General features: G+C 38.2%; 1 protein-coding gene across 3 annotated transcripts; it reads left to right on the top strand.

Annotated features, from left to right (window-relative positions):
- The first annotated feature begins 299 nt into the window (after positions 1-299).
- On the top strand, positions 300-20351 carry LOC124615907 (SRR1-like protein). Of its 3 annotated transcripts, none has more exons than XM_047144095.1 (3): positions 300-452; positions 19286-19418; positions 19517-20351. In XM_047144095.1, the coding sequence occupies exons 2-3, from the start codon at positions 19288-19290 to the stop codon at positions 20214-20216; spliced, it is 831 nt and encodes a 276-aa protein (XP_047000051.1). In that variant the 5' UTR covers positions 300-452; positions 19286-19287; the 3' UTR covers positions 20217-20351. The 3 variants fall into 3 exon arrangements, with proteins under 3 accessions (XP_047000051.1, XP_047000058.1, XP_047000043.1); XM_047144102.1 differs by having other exon boundaries at positions 452-576; XM_047144087.1 differs by lacking the exon at positions 300-452 and adding an exon at positions 553-687.
- Positions 20352-20842: the final 491 nt, after the last annotated feature.

Genomic DNA, 20842 nt, shown 5'->3' with positions numbered 1-20842 from the left:
TATTATTGATGAAGAACGAAGTTTTACATGAAGTTGTTATGCGACTTACTTTAACTGAAAAATATGCATATACTGTAACGCTTTAGTCCGGGCGTTTTGTTGTTCCTTCTACAACCAGGAAAACTGGGCAAGTTCTCTTAAAGAAATGTTTGAACCTATAAACCGTACTAACGGATGTCGATGCCACCCCATTAAAACGCCATGGTAATCAATGCTTGAAATTTTAATTATACGAAATTACGAACTCTTGAAAGATTATGCATGGAACTGGATAAAACACCAGTCTTAGTAATCCCTTCGAAGCAAAAACTTCTAGAAATTTGCTGCGCGAGCAAGTAACGGAAAAATACGGTTAATATAAAAGTAACTGGCAGTGAAGGTTCTCGCCGATCAAAAGACAAGCAAAGAACTTCGCGGACACAGATTACGAAATCGTACACAAAGCGGCAAGGGTGAGTACAGAATGTTAAGTCTAATTTATTGGCAGACGCAGAAGATGATTTATCTGAAAACATTCACGGTTGTATAGCCCTGACAAGACTTCTCCGTGATCCTAGGCACAGTGCCAGTAATTTGGTAATACTCTGCTTTTTGGATTATGTAATCATCATGCGTTTCGCGATGCAGTGTTAACTAGCCACTTGGGATACACTATCGTTTAGGAAGTATGGAATTACAGACTCTCAAGTACGTGTTTATTTTGTTAATTTCATTATGCCAAAAAAATGAGCATGTGCAGAATTTGCTCGTGGTCGCGTGTAATTAGAACAGTGAGATGATCTCTCCTCATAATTCATTATGTAGTGCCTAGTGCCGGCAGCCTAGATTAATAATGTTCTGAACAAAGTCCACAAATTGTCAGATGCATGTAATTTACTTGCAAGCCTTAAGGACGATTAACACAATAAATAGCAGTAACATTAGCATTGTTGTTATAAACAGAAGATAAAAGTAACATGAAATTTACACAGATTGTTCTAACTTTTTGGATGTGGATATTCGGGAGAACTGTACGCCACCTTAAACGTGTCTAAGTTTTGATCTGCAAACGATTGATAATATATCTTTTTTTTTTGTAATTACTCTGCCAGATTATTATTATTTTCCGTGCTGTAGTTTGGAAAATATTCGCCAAATACTGGTCACAGTCTGGCATGAGTAGCATTCACAATTATAAAGTACAATGCAGTTTTTCAGTGAGTGTTTATGTGAAAAAACTAAACAGCTAGAGCTGTCAACTGTCTATCACACTGAAAAGCATGCCCCAAGTATACCGTGGTTCAATATTTATTTGACATTATCAGATTCATTGTCTCTGCTGTCAATGGTTGGAAATGTTTTCACAACATAAGGAGTGTCAAATGCATCACCCCAGCCTCAGCTTACCCAACATCTGAAGAGGCCCAGAGGCTTGAATTGGCACCCTTCACAACAGAAGAAGATCACCAATATGTTACGAAACTTCATGTATTTCAACATAAGTCAAGAAATGCATTTTGCATATTATTGTTTTAGTCTTGAATATTCTCTCTCTCATTACATCAGAGGTATTCAAATCCGCCTTCCAAGATATACTACGGATGTGTGATTAAGTGGCTCCATTCAGTGTAACCTGTCTTACAAGTCCCAGCAATTCTGAATGGAAGAGATTTATGCACTCTACCAGTAACACAATGGTGATAGAAGTGCAGTAGCTTTCTGGTCATTCACTAATTCACTACCAAGTGAGTACAACACAATTACACAGCTTTGCTACACACTGTCAATGTTAGACATGACAAGGAGCTACATTTACTGATCCAACAGTATTCCCACCAGTACTAAATATGTCACTGACAAAATCACATTTATAACTTAAACACTTTTCAGTGACTGCTAATAAAACAGATTTTACGTTAAAGCTCACTTAACAACTGAAAATGAGTGCTCGTTTAATAACCCAAAAATAACTCCACTATGTAAACATGAGCTCATTGGAGTTATTTTGTCTACTCAAATAAGAGAACTGGAGAGTGCTACAGTTTGTCAGCAAACTGAAAAGTGAGTGGCACCTGTAGTTGAGGAAGTTCCCTTTCCTGCAAGAACAGTACAATTGTCATACAGGATGACTAGGTGTCAGTTTCCCTCTAGCAGTGTAGAAGTATGTGCAGAGATTTACATGGAACCTGTCAAATGTGTTTCTGGTGTTAGTATTATTAGTATCTTATATATATATTTCATGTAGTATTAACACTCTTTGTGGAAAATAAACACACCCCATGTGTGTCTGCTCATTGTATTACCAGTGATTCATGAGGTGAGCTGCAGTAGGTTGGTATAACTTTGTGAAATGCCCAATTGTTGCTTCTTGTTACATAATGGAATAGAGTGAGTGTGGAGGACTTGCCTGTTTGTTCTTCAATTTGCAGACCTATGAAGGAGAGAAGTTCACGACCTACCTCTCATCACACGTCTACTCCCACCCCTTCCCGACAATTACGCCTGTGGAGCACAGTTTGTCTCTTAGTACGTACTGCAGTACTTAGATGTGGTACACCATTTAATATTTGTTGTTAAGCCACATCATTTAACAATAAAGATTAATTTTAAACCATTCTACATCTACATGTATACTCTGCAAACCGCCGTGAGGTGCGTGGCAGAGGGTTCGTCCCATTGTACCCGTTATTAGGGTTTCTTCCTGCTCCATTCACATGTGGAGTATGGGAAGAATGATTATTTGAATGCCTCTGTGTGTGCAGTAATTATTCTAATCTTATCCTCATGATCCCTGTGTGGGTGATATGTAGGGGGTTGTAGTATATTGCTAGAGTAATCACTTAAAGCCAGTTCATGAAACTTTGTTAATAGAATTTCTCGGGATAGTTTACGTCTATATTCAAGAGTCTTCCAGTTCAGTTCCTTCAGTATCTCTGCGACACTCTCCCATGGATTAAACAAACCTGTGACCATTCATGCTGCTCTCTGTATACATTCGATATCCCCCGTGAGTCCTATCTGGTACAGGTCCCACACGTTTGAGCAATATTCTAGAACCAGTTGCAAGAGTGATTTGTAAACAATCTCTTTTGTAGATTGATTGCATTTCCCCAGTATTCTACCAATGAACCACAGTCTGCCACCTGCTTTACCATGACTGGACCTATGTGATCATGCCATTTCACATCCCTACAAAATGTTACACCCAGGTATTTGTACAAGTTGGCCAATTCCATTAAGACATTAAAACAACAGTCTGAAATTTCTCCCATCCCCTGCAATATGGAAACTATTGGTCACAGAGAAAATGTGAATAGAACATTTTTTGTACAAAATTTAATGCAGTTTAATTTTTTTTACTGCAAAACATTTTTGTGAGAAGCTGCGGCTTTTGATTTATTAAAAAAAGTGATATCCAAATGCACACCCCCTCCATCTTATTCCTACCCCTACCCCCACCAGTCTGGATATTTAGTGTGCTGTTTGTGGGTGGCACTTCCTCCTACAGTATTTTTTCCCCTAATCAACCTTTTTCGGTTTTTGTTGACAGGACTAAATGTGTCCTTGTCATCCTCATTATATGTGTTCGTGTTTTGAAAATTAGAAGTATCTGTCTGTACTGCATACTTTTCTCATCTGTGTTTGAAGTCCTTAACTCAACTGTACATAATGGACACAGCTTTCTCCCCAAGGACCAGGAAGCATCAAGATTTTTAAAAGTATGGTCATTTAATAAATGTAATGTGGAATTTGCTTCTTTCAGCATCTGTGTATATACTGAATAAAAGCTGATCATCCCCTGATCAGCTGATCTCCATTTTTAATTTCTAGTCTTTCACCTGTGATGCCAGTCCTTAGTTGAAAAAAAAAAAGTGTCAGAAGAATCACATAATTCATATGGCTGACTGTGCATGTACTTTCTCTGGAACATGGGCCTAATAGCGTTATGGGAATCATATGTAATATTTTTCATTTCATAGAAATTGATTACAAGACCACCGTCTAGTGCTTAATTCCTGTTTTCATTTCAGTAATACAGGAGGTACTTCAGTGTCTCCTAGTGTCTTGTTTGACCTTTCTTTATTTCATGTGCATAGATTCATATTCACTGGATTTCTAACATGGTAGAATTCAGTGTAAATGAGTAGATGTTTGGACATTTTCTGAACACAACTGTTCAAGGTTGGATGAAACTTGCATTGATTTGAGGCTAGGCCATTGGACTTTATAACTGGCTTTGTGTTCAGTTAGTTACTTTAATTCATCACTTAAGTACAAAAATGCAGTTATCATTTTTGAGCAGAGTTTACGTTGCTTTCGAAGAATACATTTTTCTCTTTTGATTGTTGGTAAGTGTCCTGTTTTATTTGGTACAGATCTACCAAAAGGGGAGCAGAGGGGGGGGGGGGGGGGGGGGACGAGATTACCGTATAAAAAGCGACAGATCAGTATGAGACTAAGACTTCATGTCCCTGCATTTAAAGCTTTTCTTTTGAACACACAGATTGTTAGGACATTTCTGGAGAGTCCTTGCAGGATTTCTTTTACTACATGAGTCAATTTCTGTTCATCTGTTGGAGATCTTGATGTAAACTATACAAATAAAAATCAGTTGCCGCATGTGTGAAAAATCATCACCTGGGAATTTCTTAACCAAAAATTTTTTTTTTGCCAGGACAAGATTTGTGTCCAAAAAATTTTTCGGAAAATCCAACGGAAAAGTCAGAAATTAACATCTACTGGCACATGTATGAAATATTATCAATTAAGAATGTCTCAATAGATTTGGTCGATTTTTGTCTTTGTTGTGTTCCTGATTGTCAGGACAAGGTTTGTATGAAAGGATCTTTTTGGAAAACTACCAGAAAAGCCAGAAATTAATATCAGTTGTGAAAATCTTCACTGTAGAATGGCTTGACTGATTTTTGTTGTTGCTTCATAATTGTGGATGGTAATGATACTTTTGGTACAAAAAAGAAAATAAAACAATATTTGCATCCAGTTCGACAACTGTGCTGTCAGATGCTTTAAAAAAAATAAACAAAAAAAAAAATTAGTGTGACAGTTGTATGTATAAATACATACGTATTATGTAAAGGGGAAATGTTGCCGAAATTGTCACTATGTTTTGATCAATTTACTACAAATTTTTACTTGACACTCTGTTGAATGTTTGGATAGATATAGGCAGTATATTTTTGTAATATTATATACATGTATATGAATACCTAAAGGGGAAACGTAGGTACCACAAATCTCGAAAAGTTCTTGATCAATTTACTTCAAATTTTTACATGATACTCTACTGAATATTCAGATGAAAATGGACATAGAGAGGGGGGAGGAGATGTACGGAGCTACTGAACACTTGGACAGAAATGGATAGAGAGAGGAAGGAGAGGGGTTGCATGGAGAGAGAGGGGGATGAAAGGGTGGGCATAGAGGGCAGGGGCAAGGAATTTAGGATGTATGTACAATTCCCAAACATATTTTGCAACTGCGAAGAATTGCTGGGTTATCTGGTACTTAATAAACACTTAAATTGCAGAAAAAAAACAATATTTCTGTGTCTTAGTAGATGTTTGTCACTCCATATTTTATAAGGGTCTGCGGTGTCCATGGCATCTTCACCATTCGCACTTGGTGCAACACACACAGCTACACGAGAGACGGCAAGTTTCGGTCTCCTGCCATTGCGCTGCTGGTGAACTCACTGTTCCGCTGACTACTGTTTGTAATTGGGGGGGGGGGGGCAGCAGTCACGACACATACACGCCACCAGAGGATGCTAAATTCACATGACCTGCAACTCTTATTGGGTTGTGTGTCTTTTTAAGCAATTGCACTCGGTGCTTCATCCCCATACTCAGTGAATCTGCAGACTTATCAAGCTTAATATGCAAGAATACAGTGAGAAAAATAGACTGTCATAGCACTACACTGCTAAGCATTAGTACCCTCTGTGTCTTATCCGATTGTATCAACATCCAAGATTATTTGTTTTTATCAAGAACATTAGCCTAATCATATATAACTCAGCATCATGGAAGAGCCTAAAGCATTTCAGACACTGGAAAGGCCAGGATGAAATAACAACAGTTTTATGATAAGGATAGATTGCTAGTCACCACAGATTGGCAGAACCTAAAGACTGCTATACATTTAGGCTTTCAGCCAAAAGGCCTTCTAATGAAGTGGAAAATGCACACACATTCACAGCTCACACATACCACCACTGTCTCTGGCCACAGTGGTTAGAGACAATGGTCATGTGGGTGAGTGGTTTATGCTTGTTGAATGTGTGTTTCCTACCTCAGAAGAATGCCTTTTGGCTGGAAGCTTAATGTTTAGCATTGTCTTTGCCTTGCCTGTCTGTGACTCAATGTCTGCTCTACGTGATGAGTAGCACTCTATCCTTTTCTATCCTTTTCATAATACTACAGCATTCAAGTTATCACCTCAGTTATTAAGTGTACATGTTGCAAACCAACTTATTAATGTTGTCTGATTGTTTGTATTTTCCACCTAAACTTTTGACACATAAGGACACAAAAAGGTTTTTTCTAAGCACTGGGAAAAAAATATTGTTTTAAGACTAGTAGTCCCCATTTTCAACTATTGTGATGTCCTACAACAAGGTCAAACAGTGACAACTCTCACTGCCCTGACCTTGGCCTCAATTTCTGTGTTTGTGTGACTGGTTGAGGAGGGGGGGGGGGGGGGGGGGTTATCATTTCTGGGTATTCCACAAGGATCTCTCTTAGGTCTATTATAAACAATATTATGAAAAAGAAAGATTGGTACTCACTGTAAAGATGATGAGTTGCAGAGAGGTACAGCAAAAAGACTAAAGCCTTCTCCAGAAAAGAAAACGCAAAAATTCACACAAGCAGGTACACATTACCGCTCTCTCTGCCCAGACTTCTTGTGTGAATGTGTGCATGTCGTTTCTTTCTTGAAGGTTGTTTTGGCTGAAAGCTCAATGTGTAAAAGTTTTTATTTTGACTGTCTGCAACTCAAATGTGTCGTCTTTGCAGTGAGTAGCATTCTGTCATTTTCAAAATATTGTTGTTGTTCCAGTCTGGACTTTCCATTGTTTGATTAGGCCCAGTATTGTTTCTCATATATGTAAATGACATTTCATCTAGTATACAACAAGCAGAATTAGTTCTTTCTGCAGATGAAACTAGTACTACAATCTGTCTAAACAGACATACAGCAACAGAGGAAATTGTAAATAATTTTCTTAAAAGTAAGGCATTATTGAATGGTTTTCTGTCAATGGTGTCACTCTCACTTTCAAAAATATACCAACATATTCATTCATGCACATCTAGAGATACTGCAACAATGATACATGTAATACATGGCGTAGAAATAATAAATAGGGCAGAAGCTTCAAAATGTTTTGGTGTACATATTGATGAGAATTTAAACTGGAAAAAGCACACTTTGGAACCCTTGAAACAGCTCATCCACAATTGCACTTTAAATCATGGCAAATCTCTGGGAGTGAGAGTTCAATAACTTGACATATTTCTGTAATTTCATTCAGTAATGTCTGTGGAGTAATGTACTGGAGGAAAGTCATTTCTTTCAGAAAGTAAGTCTTTGTTGCTCAGAAACAGGCTGTGAAGAATAATCTGTGATGCTCACTCATGATCATCATCCTGAAGTTAGTTGTGAATAATCAACTGCAGCCTAAAAGGAACAATGATGGACATAATTGCAATACCAAAAGAAAAATGATATTTATTACTCCACATTGAGGTTCTCTTTAGCACTAAAAGGGATGCACTATGTTGCAACCAAAAGTTTTGATCACCTGCTTGGTGATATAAAATATCTGACAGACTGTGAAGTAGCTGACAGACATTAAAGTTAAATTTGAAAACAAACTGAAAAAGTCTCTCCCTGATAACACCTCTGTGGAATGACGTCCATTTTTTTTGTAATATGTAAAAGGTGGTGGCTAGGAATTACTCACATCTGTATAAACAACAATTAAAAAACTTGAGAATGTGAATGTAAAACAGCATATGTCACATCATTACGATTAATCATACATATGATCTACGGAACCTAAAACTAACTGATTGACACACCGTGTATGACTGCATTATCTCTTTCAACAGAGTAGCAACCTAGTGTTGAACTTTTCAAAAGTACAACAACAACACATTGGGTTTGCTCAGTCAACTTCTCAGTAATCACAACTGCCAACATTTAAACTTCAGGTACAAAAGGATGAAAAGATTCAATAGTGTTTGACTACATAACTGGAGTCAGTTGAAAGTGTGGCCTGAACTAAAATATGGAAAGACCAGAGAGATGCATGCTTGAACATAAATGCAGATGATAGCCAATCCTCCAGGTTATACTGCTGTTATATGACCATGGACAGCAACTGTGTAATGTCCTCAATACTTTGCAAGCATTAGTCATTATCAAAAAAGTATTCTGTGTATTGTCAGTGCATTATGTTCGAGCCAAGTGCACTCACCATTGGCAAACTGTTGGTGCTCATATGGTGGTAACCAAGGTAGGCAATGTGTTTGGGGGTTTCAAGAGGCTCCGTAACAAAGGTTTTTACTGCACACAGGGAAAACAGAAAAACAGCATCCATTAAGTCACAATGTGGATGAAAGTGTGTGTTGAGTGATTGTGACAGGTGGTCATGAAGAGGATTGTGACGAAAATAGGGGAGCGACATCACAGCAGAACTGAATGTCGCACTTGCAAACCCTGTCAGCATAAGGTAAAAAAATCCCTGGAATTCCAAAACCGCTCATCAGTGGTGCAAATGTCCTTAACAGTGAAACATACCAAAGCCGCAAAACCTGGTCTGTGGACCAGTGGAAGAAAGGTATTTGGTCAGGTAGTCTTGTTCACACCGTTTCCAACAGCTGGCCGAGTGAATCGGGGTGGGGTTTCAGTAATGATTTGGGCAGCTGTATCATGGTATTGTATGGGCCCCACAGTTACTCTGAGAGGTTGCAATACTGCCAAGTATTATGTGACCATTTTGGGTGATCAGATCCTGGTACAATGTTTGTTTACTGATGGTGATGCAGTGTTCCAAGATAAAAGGACCCCTGTTCACACAGTTTTCATAATCCAGGACTGGTTTTGCGACCCTGAGGATGAACTGTCGTATTTTCCCAGCCATCACAGTTACCAGATCTCAATATCATTGATCCTTTGTGTGTACCTTGCACAGAATGGTACGTGATCATTATTCACATTATATCATCATTATCTAAACTTGCCAATATTTTGCAGTAACAGTGGCATAAGATTCCCCTGAAAACCATGCAAGGTCTGTATTTATCCTTTCTGAAATGACTGGAAGCTGTTTTGAACACAAACAGCTTACCTACACCGAAGTAGGCGTGGCAATGTGTTTTTGGTGTTTCTGTGCCCAGCTGAAAAAAGGCATGTGCTATACAGTGAGAGTTATTAGAAGCATCTTAAGGAAGTGTAATTTCTACATGAAAGAGGTTGCTTAAAAAAAAACTAGTTAGATTAATTCTTGTATATTTGTTAACTTGTTGGGACCTGTACCAAGTTGGAACAGATTGAGAAGATTCAAAGAACAACTGCATGCCTTGGGTTCGTTTTGCCACTGTGAGCATGTCATAGAAATACCCACTTTTGAAACAAATCTAGAAACACAATACTTCCTTCAGCATGCATTTGAGATAATTACAACAGCAAATTTATATTCAAACTTATATAGACAGATACTGACAACTGCATATCTGCATACCAATCCACATAGGAAGTGGTAAAATGAATCTTTATTATACATACTCTGCACCACACACTGTATGGTGATCTGGCCAGTACACGTGTAGATAGTACCACATATTGCAGACTTTCTGTTTCAGTCGCATTTATCTAATAAACTAACAAAAGTTCCTTAATACAACTGTAGTCTTTCTGTTACTGCACTGTGGTATAGCTGCTGCTCCTCCCCTTCTGATAGCCAGCTCAAATAAATACTGCACTGTAATAACAACCCCCCCCCCTCCCCTCCATGAACAATGTAACTTGTTGTGGTAAGGTGGCTTGCATGGGTAAACAATAACAGATAGCATACTGTAGGTGCAACAACATTGGAGGGTTATCTATTGAGAGACCAGACAAATGTGTGAGTCCTAAAGAGGAGCAGCAGCATTTCCAGTAATTGTAGAGGAAACAGTCTGAACGATTGACTAATCTAGCTTCATAACATAAGTCAACATGGCCTTGCTGTGCTGGTACTGTGAATGGCTAAAAGCAAGGGGAAATTACAACTGTTATTTTTCCCAAGGGGATGCAGCTCTACTGTATGGTTAAATGATGATGGCGGCATCCTCCTGGGTCAAGTGTTCTGGTGGTAAAATAATTCCCATTCGGATTTCCGGGTGAGGACTGCACTGGAGGACATTAGGAAAAAAAAAAAAAAAATATTGGCAATCTATGGGCAGGAAAGTTTGGAATATTGGATCCCTTCATTGGGGAGGTATGTTAGAAAATTGAAAAGGGGAGTGGAGAGGTGGAAATTAGATATAATGGGGATTGGTGAAGTTCAGAGGTAGGAGTTCTGGTCAGGTGAGTTCAGGGTTAATCAAACAATGGAATGTCCAAGATGGAATAACAACAATGTTATGAAAAGAATATATTGCTACTCGCCATATAGAGACGTTGAAATCACAGACAGGCACAATGAAAAAACTGCTATACATTTAAGCTTATGACCAGAAGGCTTTCTTGTGAAGTAGAAAACGCATGCACATTCCCATACACGTGAACACTGTGTCTGGCTGCTGTGACTGGACTGCAACAGCAATTTGGACTCGGTGAGCGGACACAGCAGCCGTGTGTGTGTGTGTGTGTGTGTGTGTGTGTGTGTGTGTGTGTGTTTTTTTTTTTTTTTTTTTTTTCACTTTGGAAGGAAGCCTTTTGGCCAAAAGTTCAAATCCATAGCAGTCTTTGTGTCATGCCTGTCTGCGATTCAACGTCTCCTTTATATGGCGGTAGCAATCTATCCTTTTCATAATATTGTTAAGTATGAGACTGTAAATACAAAATCAGATATGGGTAATGCAGGAGTAGGTCTAATAATGAATAAGAAAGAAGGAATGTGGATAAGCTTCTCAGAACAATATAATGAAAGCATTATCATAAGCAAGATAGACACGAAGCCAATACCCACCGCAGTAGGACAAACTTATATGCAACAAGCTTTGCAGGTGATGAAGAGATTGATGAAGAAGTGTATGATGAGATAAAAGAAGTTATTCCAATAGTTAAAGGGAAAGAAAACATAATTGTTATGGGGGACAGGAATTAGATAGTAGGAAAAGAAAGAGAAGGAAACCTGGGTTGTAAATAAGGACTGGGGGAAAAGAATAAAAGAGTAAGCCACCTGGTAGAATTCTGCAAAGAGCACAATTTATTCACTGCTAACACTTGGTTTAAAAATCATGAAAGAAGCTGCATGTTTGGAAGAGATCTGGAGATACTGGGAAGTTTCGATTGATTGTATAATGGTAAGACAGATTTTGGAACCAGATTTTAAAATCTTAAGACATTTCCAGGGCAGATGTGATCTCTGGCCACAATTTATTGGTTTTGAACTGTACATTAAATATGAAGAACTTTCGAAAAGGTAGGAAATTATGGTGATGGAACCTTGAAAAATTGAAAGAACAAGAAGTTGTTGAGAGTTTCAGAGGGAGCATTTGGCAACGATAGATTGAAACGGGGAAAGAATACCTTAGATGACGAATGGATAGCTCTGAGAGATGAAACAGTGAAGTCAGTAGGGGATGAAATAGGGAAAGACATAAGACCTAGTAGAAATCCTTGGACATCACAGGAGATATTGAATTTAATTCATGAAAAGAGAGGACGTAAAAATGCAGCAAATGAGACAGGTGAAAGGGAATACAAAAGTCTAAAAAGTGAAATTGACAGAAAGATCAAAATGGCTAAGCAGGAGTGGCTAGAGGACAAATTTAAGGATATAAAGCATGTACTCCTTTAACTAGGGAAAAGATAGATAACACCTGTAGGAAAATTAGAGATATGTGTGGAGAAAAGGAAAGCAGCTGTATGAATATAAAGAACTCAGATGGAAAATCAGTTCTAAGCAGAGAAGGGAAACATGGGAGTATATAGAAGGGAACTGAACGTAAAGTCAGTGTTACAGAAAGGGAAGAGGACATAGATCAAGATAGGAGATGATACACTGCGGGAAGAATTTGAGAGAGCACTGGAAGACCTAAGTAGAAATGAGGCCCCTTGAGTAGACAATGTTCCCTCAGAGCTACTTGTATCCTTGGGAGAGCGAGCCATAGGAAAACTATTCCACCTGGTGTGCAAGATGTACAAGATAGGCAAAATACCTTTAGATTTCAAGAAGAATTTAATAATTCCATATGCAAAGAAAGCAGGTGCTGTCAGGTGAGAAAATTATCAAACTATCAGTTTCATAAGCATGGTTGCAAAATACTAACACGAATTCTTTACGGAAGAAGAATGGGAAAATTGATAGATTTGTTACCGCTAAGTATAAAAACATGCAATATTATGGAGATGCTTCAGGAACACAAATGGGAATCATTGGAGGGAAGGCGATGATCTTTCTGAGTAACACTATTGAGAAGATTAGAGAACTGGAATTTCAAGCTGACTCTAGATGATACATTTCGTTTAAGGAGAATGAAGATAAGATACAAAAAATAAGGGCTCATACGAAGTTATATAGACAGTCGTTTTTTGCTCACTCTATTTGTGAGTGGAACAGGAAAGGAAATGACTAGCAGTGGTATAGGGTACCCTCCGCCTCGCACTGTACAGTGACTTCTGGATTATGTATGTAGGTGTAGATAGGTGACCTTGGGAAAAATGATTCTAGAGAAGTGTAGGAACATGTGAGGCAGTATTCACCATACAACTTGTTTTAGAAGATAGATTATGTAAGCAAACCTACATTTATAGCTTTTGTAGATTTGGAGAAAGCTTTTGACAGTGTCATCTGGAATACACACACTGAAATTCTGAAGGTAGCAGGGGTCAAATACACGATGCAAAACTTGTACAGGAACTGGATGGCAGTTATAAGAGGCAAAAGGCATGAAAAGGAAGCACTGGTCGAGAAGGGAGTGAGAAAGGGTTACAGTCTATCCCCCATGTTACACTGAGCACACAGTAAAGGATATCAAGGAATAATTTAGAGAAGGAATTAAAGTTCAGGAAGAAGAAATCAAAACTTTGACGTTTCCTGATGACATTATAAATCTGTCAGACAGCAAATGACTTAGAAGAACAGTTGAACGAAATGGACAGTGTCTTGATAGGATGATATAAGATGAACATTAACAAAAGTAAAACAAGGGCAGTCGAATGTATTCAAATTAATCAGCTGATGCTCTCATTAATAAACGGTCACAATGCCCACATAGTACTAGGGACGGAAAGTTGGCTGAAACAAGATGTAAACAGTAATGAAAGTCTAATCTTAGATTGGAATGTATACCACAGAGACAGGCTGGACAATGAAGGGGGAGGCGTGTGTATAGCAATAAAAAGTGCAATAGTATCGAAGGAAATTGACTGAGATCCGAAATGTGAAATAATTTGGGTGAAGGTCACGGTTAAAGCAGGCTCAAACATGGTAATTGGATGTCTCTATAGGCCCCCTGGCTCAGCAGCTGTTGTGGTAGAACACCTGAAGGAAAATTTGGAAAATATTTCGAGTAGATTTCCCGACCATATTATAGTTTTGGGTGGAGATTTTAATGTACCAGATATAGACTGGGAGACTCAAACGTTTATAATGAGTGGCAGGAACAAAGAATCCAGTGAAATTTTTTCAAGTGCATTATCTGAAAACTACCTTGAGCAGTTAAACAGAGAACCAACTCGTGGCGATAACATATTAGACCTTCTGGTGACAAAACAGACCCGAACTATTTGAAACAGTTAATGCAGAACAGGGAATCAGCGACCATAACGCGATTACAGCATCGGTGATTTCAGCCATAAATAGAAATATTAAAGAAGGTAGGAAGATTTTTCTGTTCAGCAGAAGTGACAAAAAGCAGATTTCAGAGTACTTGACAGCTCAACACAAAAGGTTTATCTCAAGTACAGTCTATGTACTGACTTGGCTGAAAATCCTAAGAAATTTTGGTCTTATGTCAAAGCGGTAGGTGGAGCAAAACAAAATGTCCAAACACACTGTGACTGAAGGTACTGAAACAGAGAATGACAGACTAAAGGCCGAAATACTTAATGTCTTTTTCCAAAGCTGTTTCACAGAGGAAGACTGCATTGTAGTTCCTTCTCTAGATTGTCGCAGAGATGACAAAATGGTAGATATCGAAATAGACGACAGAGGGATAGAGAAACAATTAAAATCGCTCAAAAGAGGCAAGGCCGCTGGACCTGATGGGATACCAGTTCGATTTTACACAGAGTAAGCGAAGGAACTTGCCCCTCTTCTTGCAGCGGTGTACTGTAGGTCTCTAGAAGAGCGTAGCATTTCAAAAGTTTGGAAAAGGGCACAGGTCATCCCCATTTTCAAAAAGGGACACCGAACATATGTGCGGAACTATAGACCTATACCTCTAACGTCGATCAGTTGTAGAATTTTGGAACACATATTATGTTCGAGTATTATGGCTTTTCTGTAGACTAGAAATCTACTCTGTAGGAATCAGCATGGGTTTAGAAAAAGACGATCGTGTGAAACCCAGCTTGCGCTATTCGTCCACGAGACTCAGAGGGCACTAGACACAGGTTCCCAGGTAGATGCCGTGTTTCTTGATTTCCGCAAGGCATTTGATACAGTTCCCCACAGTCGTTTAATGAACAAAGTAAGAGCATATGGACTATCAGACCAATTGTGTGATTGGGTTGAAGAGTTCCTAGATAACAGAACGCAGCATGTCATTCTCAATGGAGAGAAGTCTTCCGAAGTAAGAGTGATTTCAGGTGTGCCGCAGGTGATTGTCGTAGGACCTTTGCTATTCACGATATACATAAATGACCTTGCAGATAACATCGGAAGTTCACTGAAGCTTTTTGCAGATGATGCTGTAGTATATCGAGAGGCTGTAACACTGGAAAATTGTACTGAAATGGAAGAAGATCTGCAGCGAATTGGCGCATGGTGCAGGGAATGGCAATTGAATCTCAATGTAGACAAGTGTAATGTGCGAATACATAGAAAGAAAGATCCTTTATCATTTAGCTACAGTATAGCAGGTCAGCAACGGGAAGCAGTTAACTCCATAAATTATCTGGGAGTAGGCATTAGGAGTTATTTAAAATGGAAAGACCATATAAAATTAATCATCGGTAAAGCAGTTGCCAGACTGAGATTCATTGGAAGAATCCTAAGGAAATGCGGTCCGAAAAAAAGGGAAGTAGGTTACAGTACACTTGTTCGCCCACTGCTTGAATATTGCTCACTGGTGTGGAATCCGTACTAGATGGGGTTGATAGAGAAGATCCAACGGAGAGCAGCACGCTTCGTTACAGGATCGTTTAGTAATCGCGAAAGCGTTACGGAGATGATAGATAAACTCCAATGGGAGATTCTGCAAGAGAGACGCTCAGTAGCTCGGTATGGGCTTTTGCTGAAGTTTTGAGAAAATACTTTTACCAAGGAGTCAAGCAGAATATTGCTCCTTCCTACGTATATCTCACAAAGAGACCATGAGGATAAAATCAGAGAGATTAGAGCCCACACAGAGGCATACTGACAATCTTTCTTTCCACAAACAATACGAGACTGGAATAGAAGGGAGAACTGATAGTGGTGCTCAAGGTACCCTCCGCACACACCATCAGGTGGCTTGTGGAGTATGGATGTAGATGTAAAGAAATGTTTGACTAAAAGGAATTGATGAGTTTTGCTGTTTGTGCAACAAAATAACTGCTGATGATTGAAGTGTAGAGAATATATAAGATGGGGACTGTCAATGGCAAGAAAAGTGTTTCTGAAGAAGAGGAATTTGTTACATTGAATATAGATTTAAGTGATAGGAAGTATTTTCTTAAGATATTTGTCTGGAGCGCAGCCTTGTATGGAAGTGACAAGTGGACAATAAACAGTTACAAGAAGAGAACAGAAGCTTTTAAAATGTAATGCCACAGGAGAATGCTGTAGATTACATGGGTAGATCATGTAACCAATGAGGAGGTACTGAGTAGAGTTAGGGAGAAAAGAAATTGTTGGCATAACTTGACTAAAAGAAGGGATCGGTTGATTGGTCACATTCAAGTAGCAGGAATGGAAAAAACAGATAAGTTATGAATAACCAGTATTTTTCGGTATTTGTTTGGTCTTGGTTATAATAGGTGTTTTTACTTTTTACTAATAACCAGGTATAAAACTGAATTAAGAATTTTCCATAGCAGCTGTGGTAAATTTTCTGCTAATTTTTGTTTTGTTTTTAATTAACCTTATTTATTTTTTATTCATAAAATGTGTGTGATTTGATATTTTGCATTATTATAGAAAATGAGAGAAGGATCAATACTGTTTTAATAACAGTGCTAACAGAAATGAGAAACAAATACATGGCATAAGAATTGGTACAGCATTGTTGAAACTGTTGTGACTTGGCAAGACAGCCAAGTCACAATGAGAGGAAGCCGAAAGACACGCGTTAAGGTCACGCAGGCTGGCGCGAGGTCTGGAACAGTTAAGGGAATTAATAGTAGCAAATAAAGTACGTAGTTGATATAATACTTAACTTTAATCCACAATTGTAGAACATCTCTCTTGACGGTACACATTATAACCACAATATAAAATAATATCCAATGCTATGGCGCCTTGCTAGGTCGTAGCAAATGACGTAGTTGAGGCTATGCTAACTATCGTCTCGGCAAATGAGAGCGTAGTTGTAGCGTAGTTGTCAGTGATCCATCTCTGGCTAAGTCGGCTGTACAACTGGGGCGAGTGCTAGTAAGTCTCTCTAGACCTGCTGTGTGGTGGCGGTCGGTCTGCAATCACTGACAGTGGCGACACGCGGGTCCGGCGTATACTAATGGACCGCGGCCGATTTAAAGGCTACCACCTAGCAAGTGTGGTGTCTGGCTGTGACACCACAGAAACAATAATGTACCTGTTTCTGTGTGGCATGGCCTATTAGATGGTATGTGTGTTCATGCAATCTGCAAGACTTGCCCCATCTTCTTCATATGGTAGTATATCACTGTCGCCTTCAGACATCTGTTATATTACAGAATGGCACCATCCCTAGTCTCAACGTATTTTATGAAGTACAGTGTTCTATTTTCTTTAAAAGATTAAAAACGGGGAAGCCACAACAAATTTGTGAGACAATATAAGGGGAAAAGTTAGAACTTAACAGTTCATTCATCGTTATAATAAAAATTGAAAGCAGCTGATTTGCTGCCTGTGTTTACGTAACATGCCTTTAACTGCTTGTAGCACTTGAAAATGGAGACATTAATGAGAAAAAATAGTTCTTCAACTTCAGTTTTCATCTTTTAGCAGTGACTACTCATACTCTCCAGATAGTGGTATGATCCCCAATTAAACATAATTCTTGAACAGAATTTCAAAAAATTAGATAAATATGAGAATATTAGCAATTTTCTGTGGCAGTCAACCACTTATCATTTTTCAAGAAAAGCAGTGAATGGTGGATGGACTGAATTTTCTTTGATTTGCCTATTTAATCTAATAATTTGATTCCTCACATCTTGAAACTGTGGGAGTCAAAATTTTTCAACTTTGTTGGATTTCTACATTTGTTACAGGAAATAACAGAAGTAGAAAACTGTAAATAGGTTGCCAAACAGTGGAAAATCTAGGATGGCATACTGATAATGTTATGTAATACTGAAACATGGTGATTTCATAAACTGATTATTTTTAGTGGTTTTAACAGTCTGTTGAAATGGTGTTGAAAATAGATATAACTGAGGACCAGTTGTTTCTGCAATAACTGCCAACTTTAAGGGATCACCAATTAACAGTAAAACATGGTCTTTAGTTCACCTTCGCTGCAACATTTCCTGTTTGTTCTTTCCAATTTAAGTTACTCATAATTGTAACATGAAGGTAAATTTATCCTTTAACCAAAGACTGGTTTGAACACAAAAATGCCGTACTGGGCATAGTCGTATTAGATGTGGTATACCTTGCCTTACCCTGAACGTAGGACTGATAATCCAGCCTGTTATAAGGGGGCTGACTGTGTAATGCGAATTCCTAACCACTGTGCAGCTGCCCATTTTCTACAAATGTAAATTGGGTCAACTGAAACTGCTGATAACTGATGTTGGCTTCATCCCGCAGTGTAGTAATGTTATGGCATGGGACAGCGGACACACAGAAACATGAAGAAAACAGGAGACTGGCAGTTTTAAATATAAGCTGATGTACGTGAAATATAGCCTGAGGTGTAGGATAGATTCAAAAGTAATGGTTTGATTGAGAGTTGGCGAAGCCAACGAATGTGAATGCAAAATCTTAATTGTGGTGGGATAATGATCTGTAGCATAGACAGAGGTCTAAGTTATGTTGATAGATGTAGTCAGACACTCGCCCATTGAGCTACTGAGGCACACAAAAGTGAATACTTTAGTATAAAATAGCAAGTATTTTGACACAGAATGGAATGAGTAAGGATCACAACTCAAATTATAGTGAAGTTGTTTAAGAAGAGAATTGGCACATAAATGAGAACTTGAGTATTGTAGCTCAGATTTCAAACTTGGGTTTCTTCAGAGTGCACAGCTAAATTTACTGTTGTGTAAAGCGTAGATCTTAAGCTGCAACTGTCATGAAAAATCTTTTGAAATGCTTGTGTGCCACTATTGATCGCTGTTTACACTTACAATCTTCATGTTTCCTCCCAGAGAGGCATAAGGACCAAAACAAGACAAAACACTATTCACTAGAACAACCTCTAAGAGCAGACAGAATGCTGATAATAGGTCTGAAAGCACCCATGGCAGAAAAATAAAGCTTAGTAAAAGTATTTCTGACTGGATACATCCTCAGTTGAATGACATCTACAGAGTTCAACAAGATCCACCACAAGTAAAATAATATTCTTGTTACATTTCACCAGTGTAACCACCTTGGAGGTTTACAGATTGGCATGCATAATTCATGTCCACTATTAAGAAAAAGAAATAAAAGTTCCTAAATAAGCTCTTTTCAAGTTAAAGTAGTTTCATCAAAGACTGAACTGATTTCTATTTACAGCCTTTTAGTTCAAGATGATTAGTTTAGAAGATTATACTGCAATATTTTATTTCACAGTGATGCTGGAAGGTGATTTCAAACTGGTTTCTGCAAAGAAAAGATCAAACAAGTCTGCCCAGAGGAAAGAGTCTACAATAACACGCAGTCAGTTGACTGGCATTCCTGATATTAATAAAGAATCTGCAATAAGGTGAGAACATATGCTAATGATACTAAGCTTTTTTCTTAGAAGTAATTATTGAAGTTTGCCTAGTTGATTTCAACAATATGTTTACAATATATTTACAGAAGGATAGAATTAGCGAAAGAAGAAATTCAGGAATCAGATTTCTATACAGCAGTTCGAGTAGTGCTACTTCAGGGACTGAAATTGCTGAACAGCTCTGAAATTAAAGAAATTATTTGTTATGGACTTGGACATGTGGCAGAATGCATGACATCCAGATATCAACTAGGCCTGCTACTTTTACTGAAAGACAATTTTAATTCTGAAGTGTACATTCATGATCCTGTTTTCTATTCTGCAGAGTGTGAGCTGCTCAGAGATCTAAATTTCCAGTTGATTACAGAGAATGAAGAAGGGAAGCGCAAACTGAAACCATCTGTAACGACACTGGTTTATTTGCCCCACTGCCCTAAACAGATAACAAATAATTTCTTGTGGGCTAATTGGGGTCCACAGCTTACAAATTGTCTCCTGTTTTGTAATAGTTTCAATAAAATTGTAGAAACAAATCCAAAGACAGTACTGTATACAAGTGTAAGTTATATATTAAATATATTTCCACATACTGAAGAGTTTGGGGTGATAAATTCATTTCAGTACAAGGAAATATTTAATGACTTGGCTATACACGTGTTTCCTCAGAAGAAACTTGATTTAGTGGCATCCGATCTTTGGAACTACTGTGAAGAGCCGAAGTATTCAGCTGATGATACAGAATTCATAACCAATAAATTGCAGTCTGCTCTGAGGTTAAATAGCTGACAATTGGGCAAGAACTTTTAATATGGGAGGCCCAGGATTAAGGATTCTTCGCCAGCTTTTGTCAGAATTGCGCCACATAAGCTTTGATGGTAATTTACAAGATTCCTTATTGAAGAAATACATTTTGCAACAGTATCGTAAGTTTCAGGTAACAGATCTACAGTTATGTAAAGCCAGGGAAGAGATGAATTTTTTGGCACAGACATATGTGTGTTACCTTCAAAGTCAACGGCGCTATAAAGAAATCCATGAACAATATCATTCTAAAGGTGAAAGATCTGTCAAAGAGACAGCTGATATGGTTGGATTTAAACTTCCTCATGACCCTAAGTGAGCAAATGTTTGATTTTCACTGAACAAAGATAACATTGTAGTTATAATATGAAATGTAAATGGTGTGCATTTTGTATTCCTGTAATTTTAGTTAGTTATGTTTTAATTGCTAAATACTTCTTTCATCCCAGCCATTATGAATGTGAGTCTGGTTACTTTTACTTGAAAGGTATGAATAACTGCCATCCATGGCTGAATTGTTCAGATATAAATGAAATTGAAGTGAAAGAACTTATTGGATTGGGAGCAGTTAAGGCAGTTTATCATGCAGTTTGGGAAAATTTCAGTGTAGC

The sequence above is a fragment of the Schistocerca americana genome, chromosome 1 (assembly GCF_021461395.2).
Source record: "Schistocerca americana isolate TAMUIC-IGC-003095 chromosome 1, iqSchAmer2.1, whole genome shotgun sequence".
NCBI lineage: Eukaryota > Metazoa > Arthropoda > Insecta > Orthoptera > Acrididae > Schistocerca > Schistocerca americana.
Note: the sequence above shows the minus strand (reverse complement) of the source record. Positions and strands in the feature narration are given on the sequence as shown.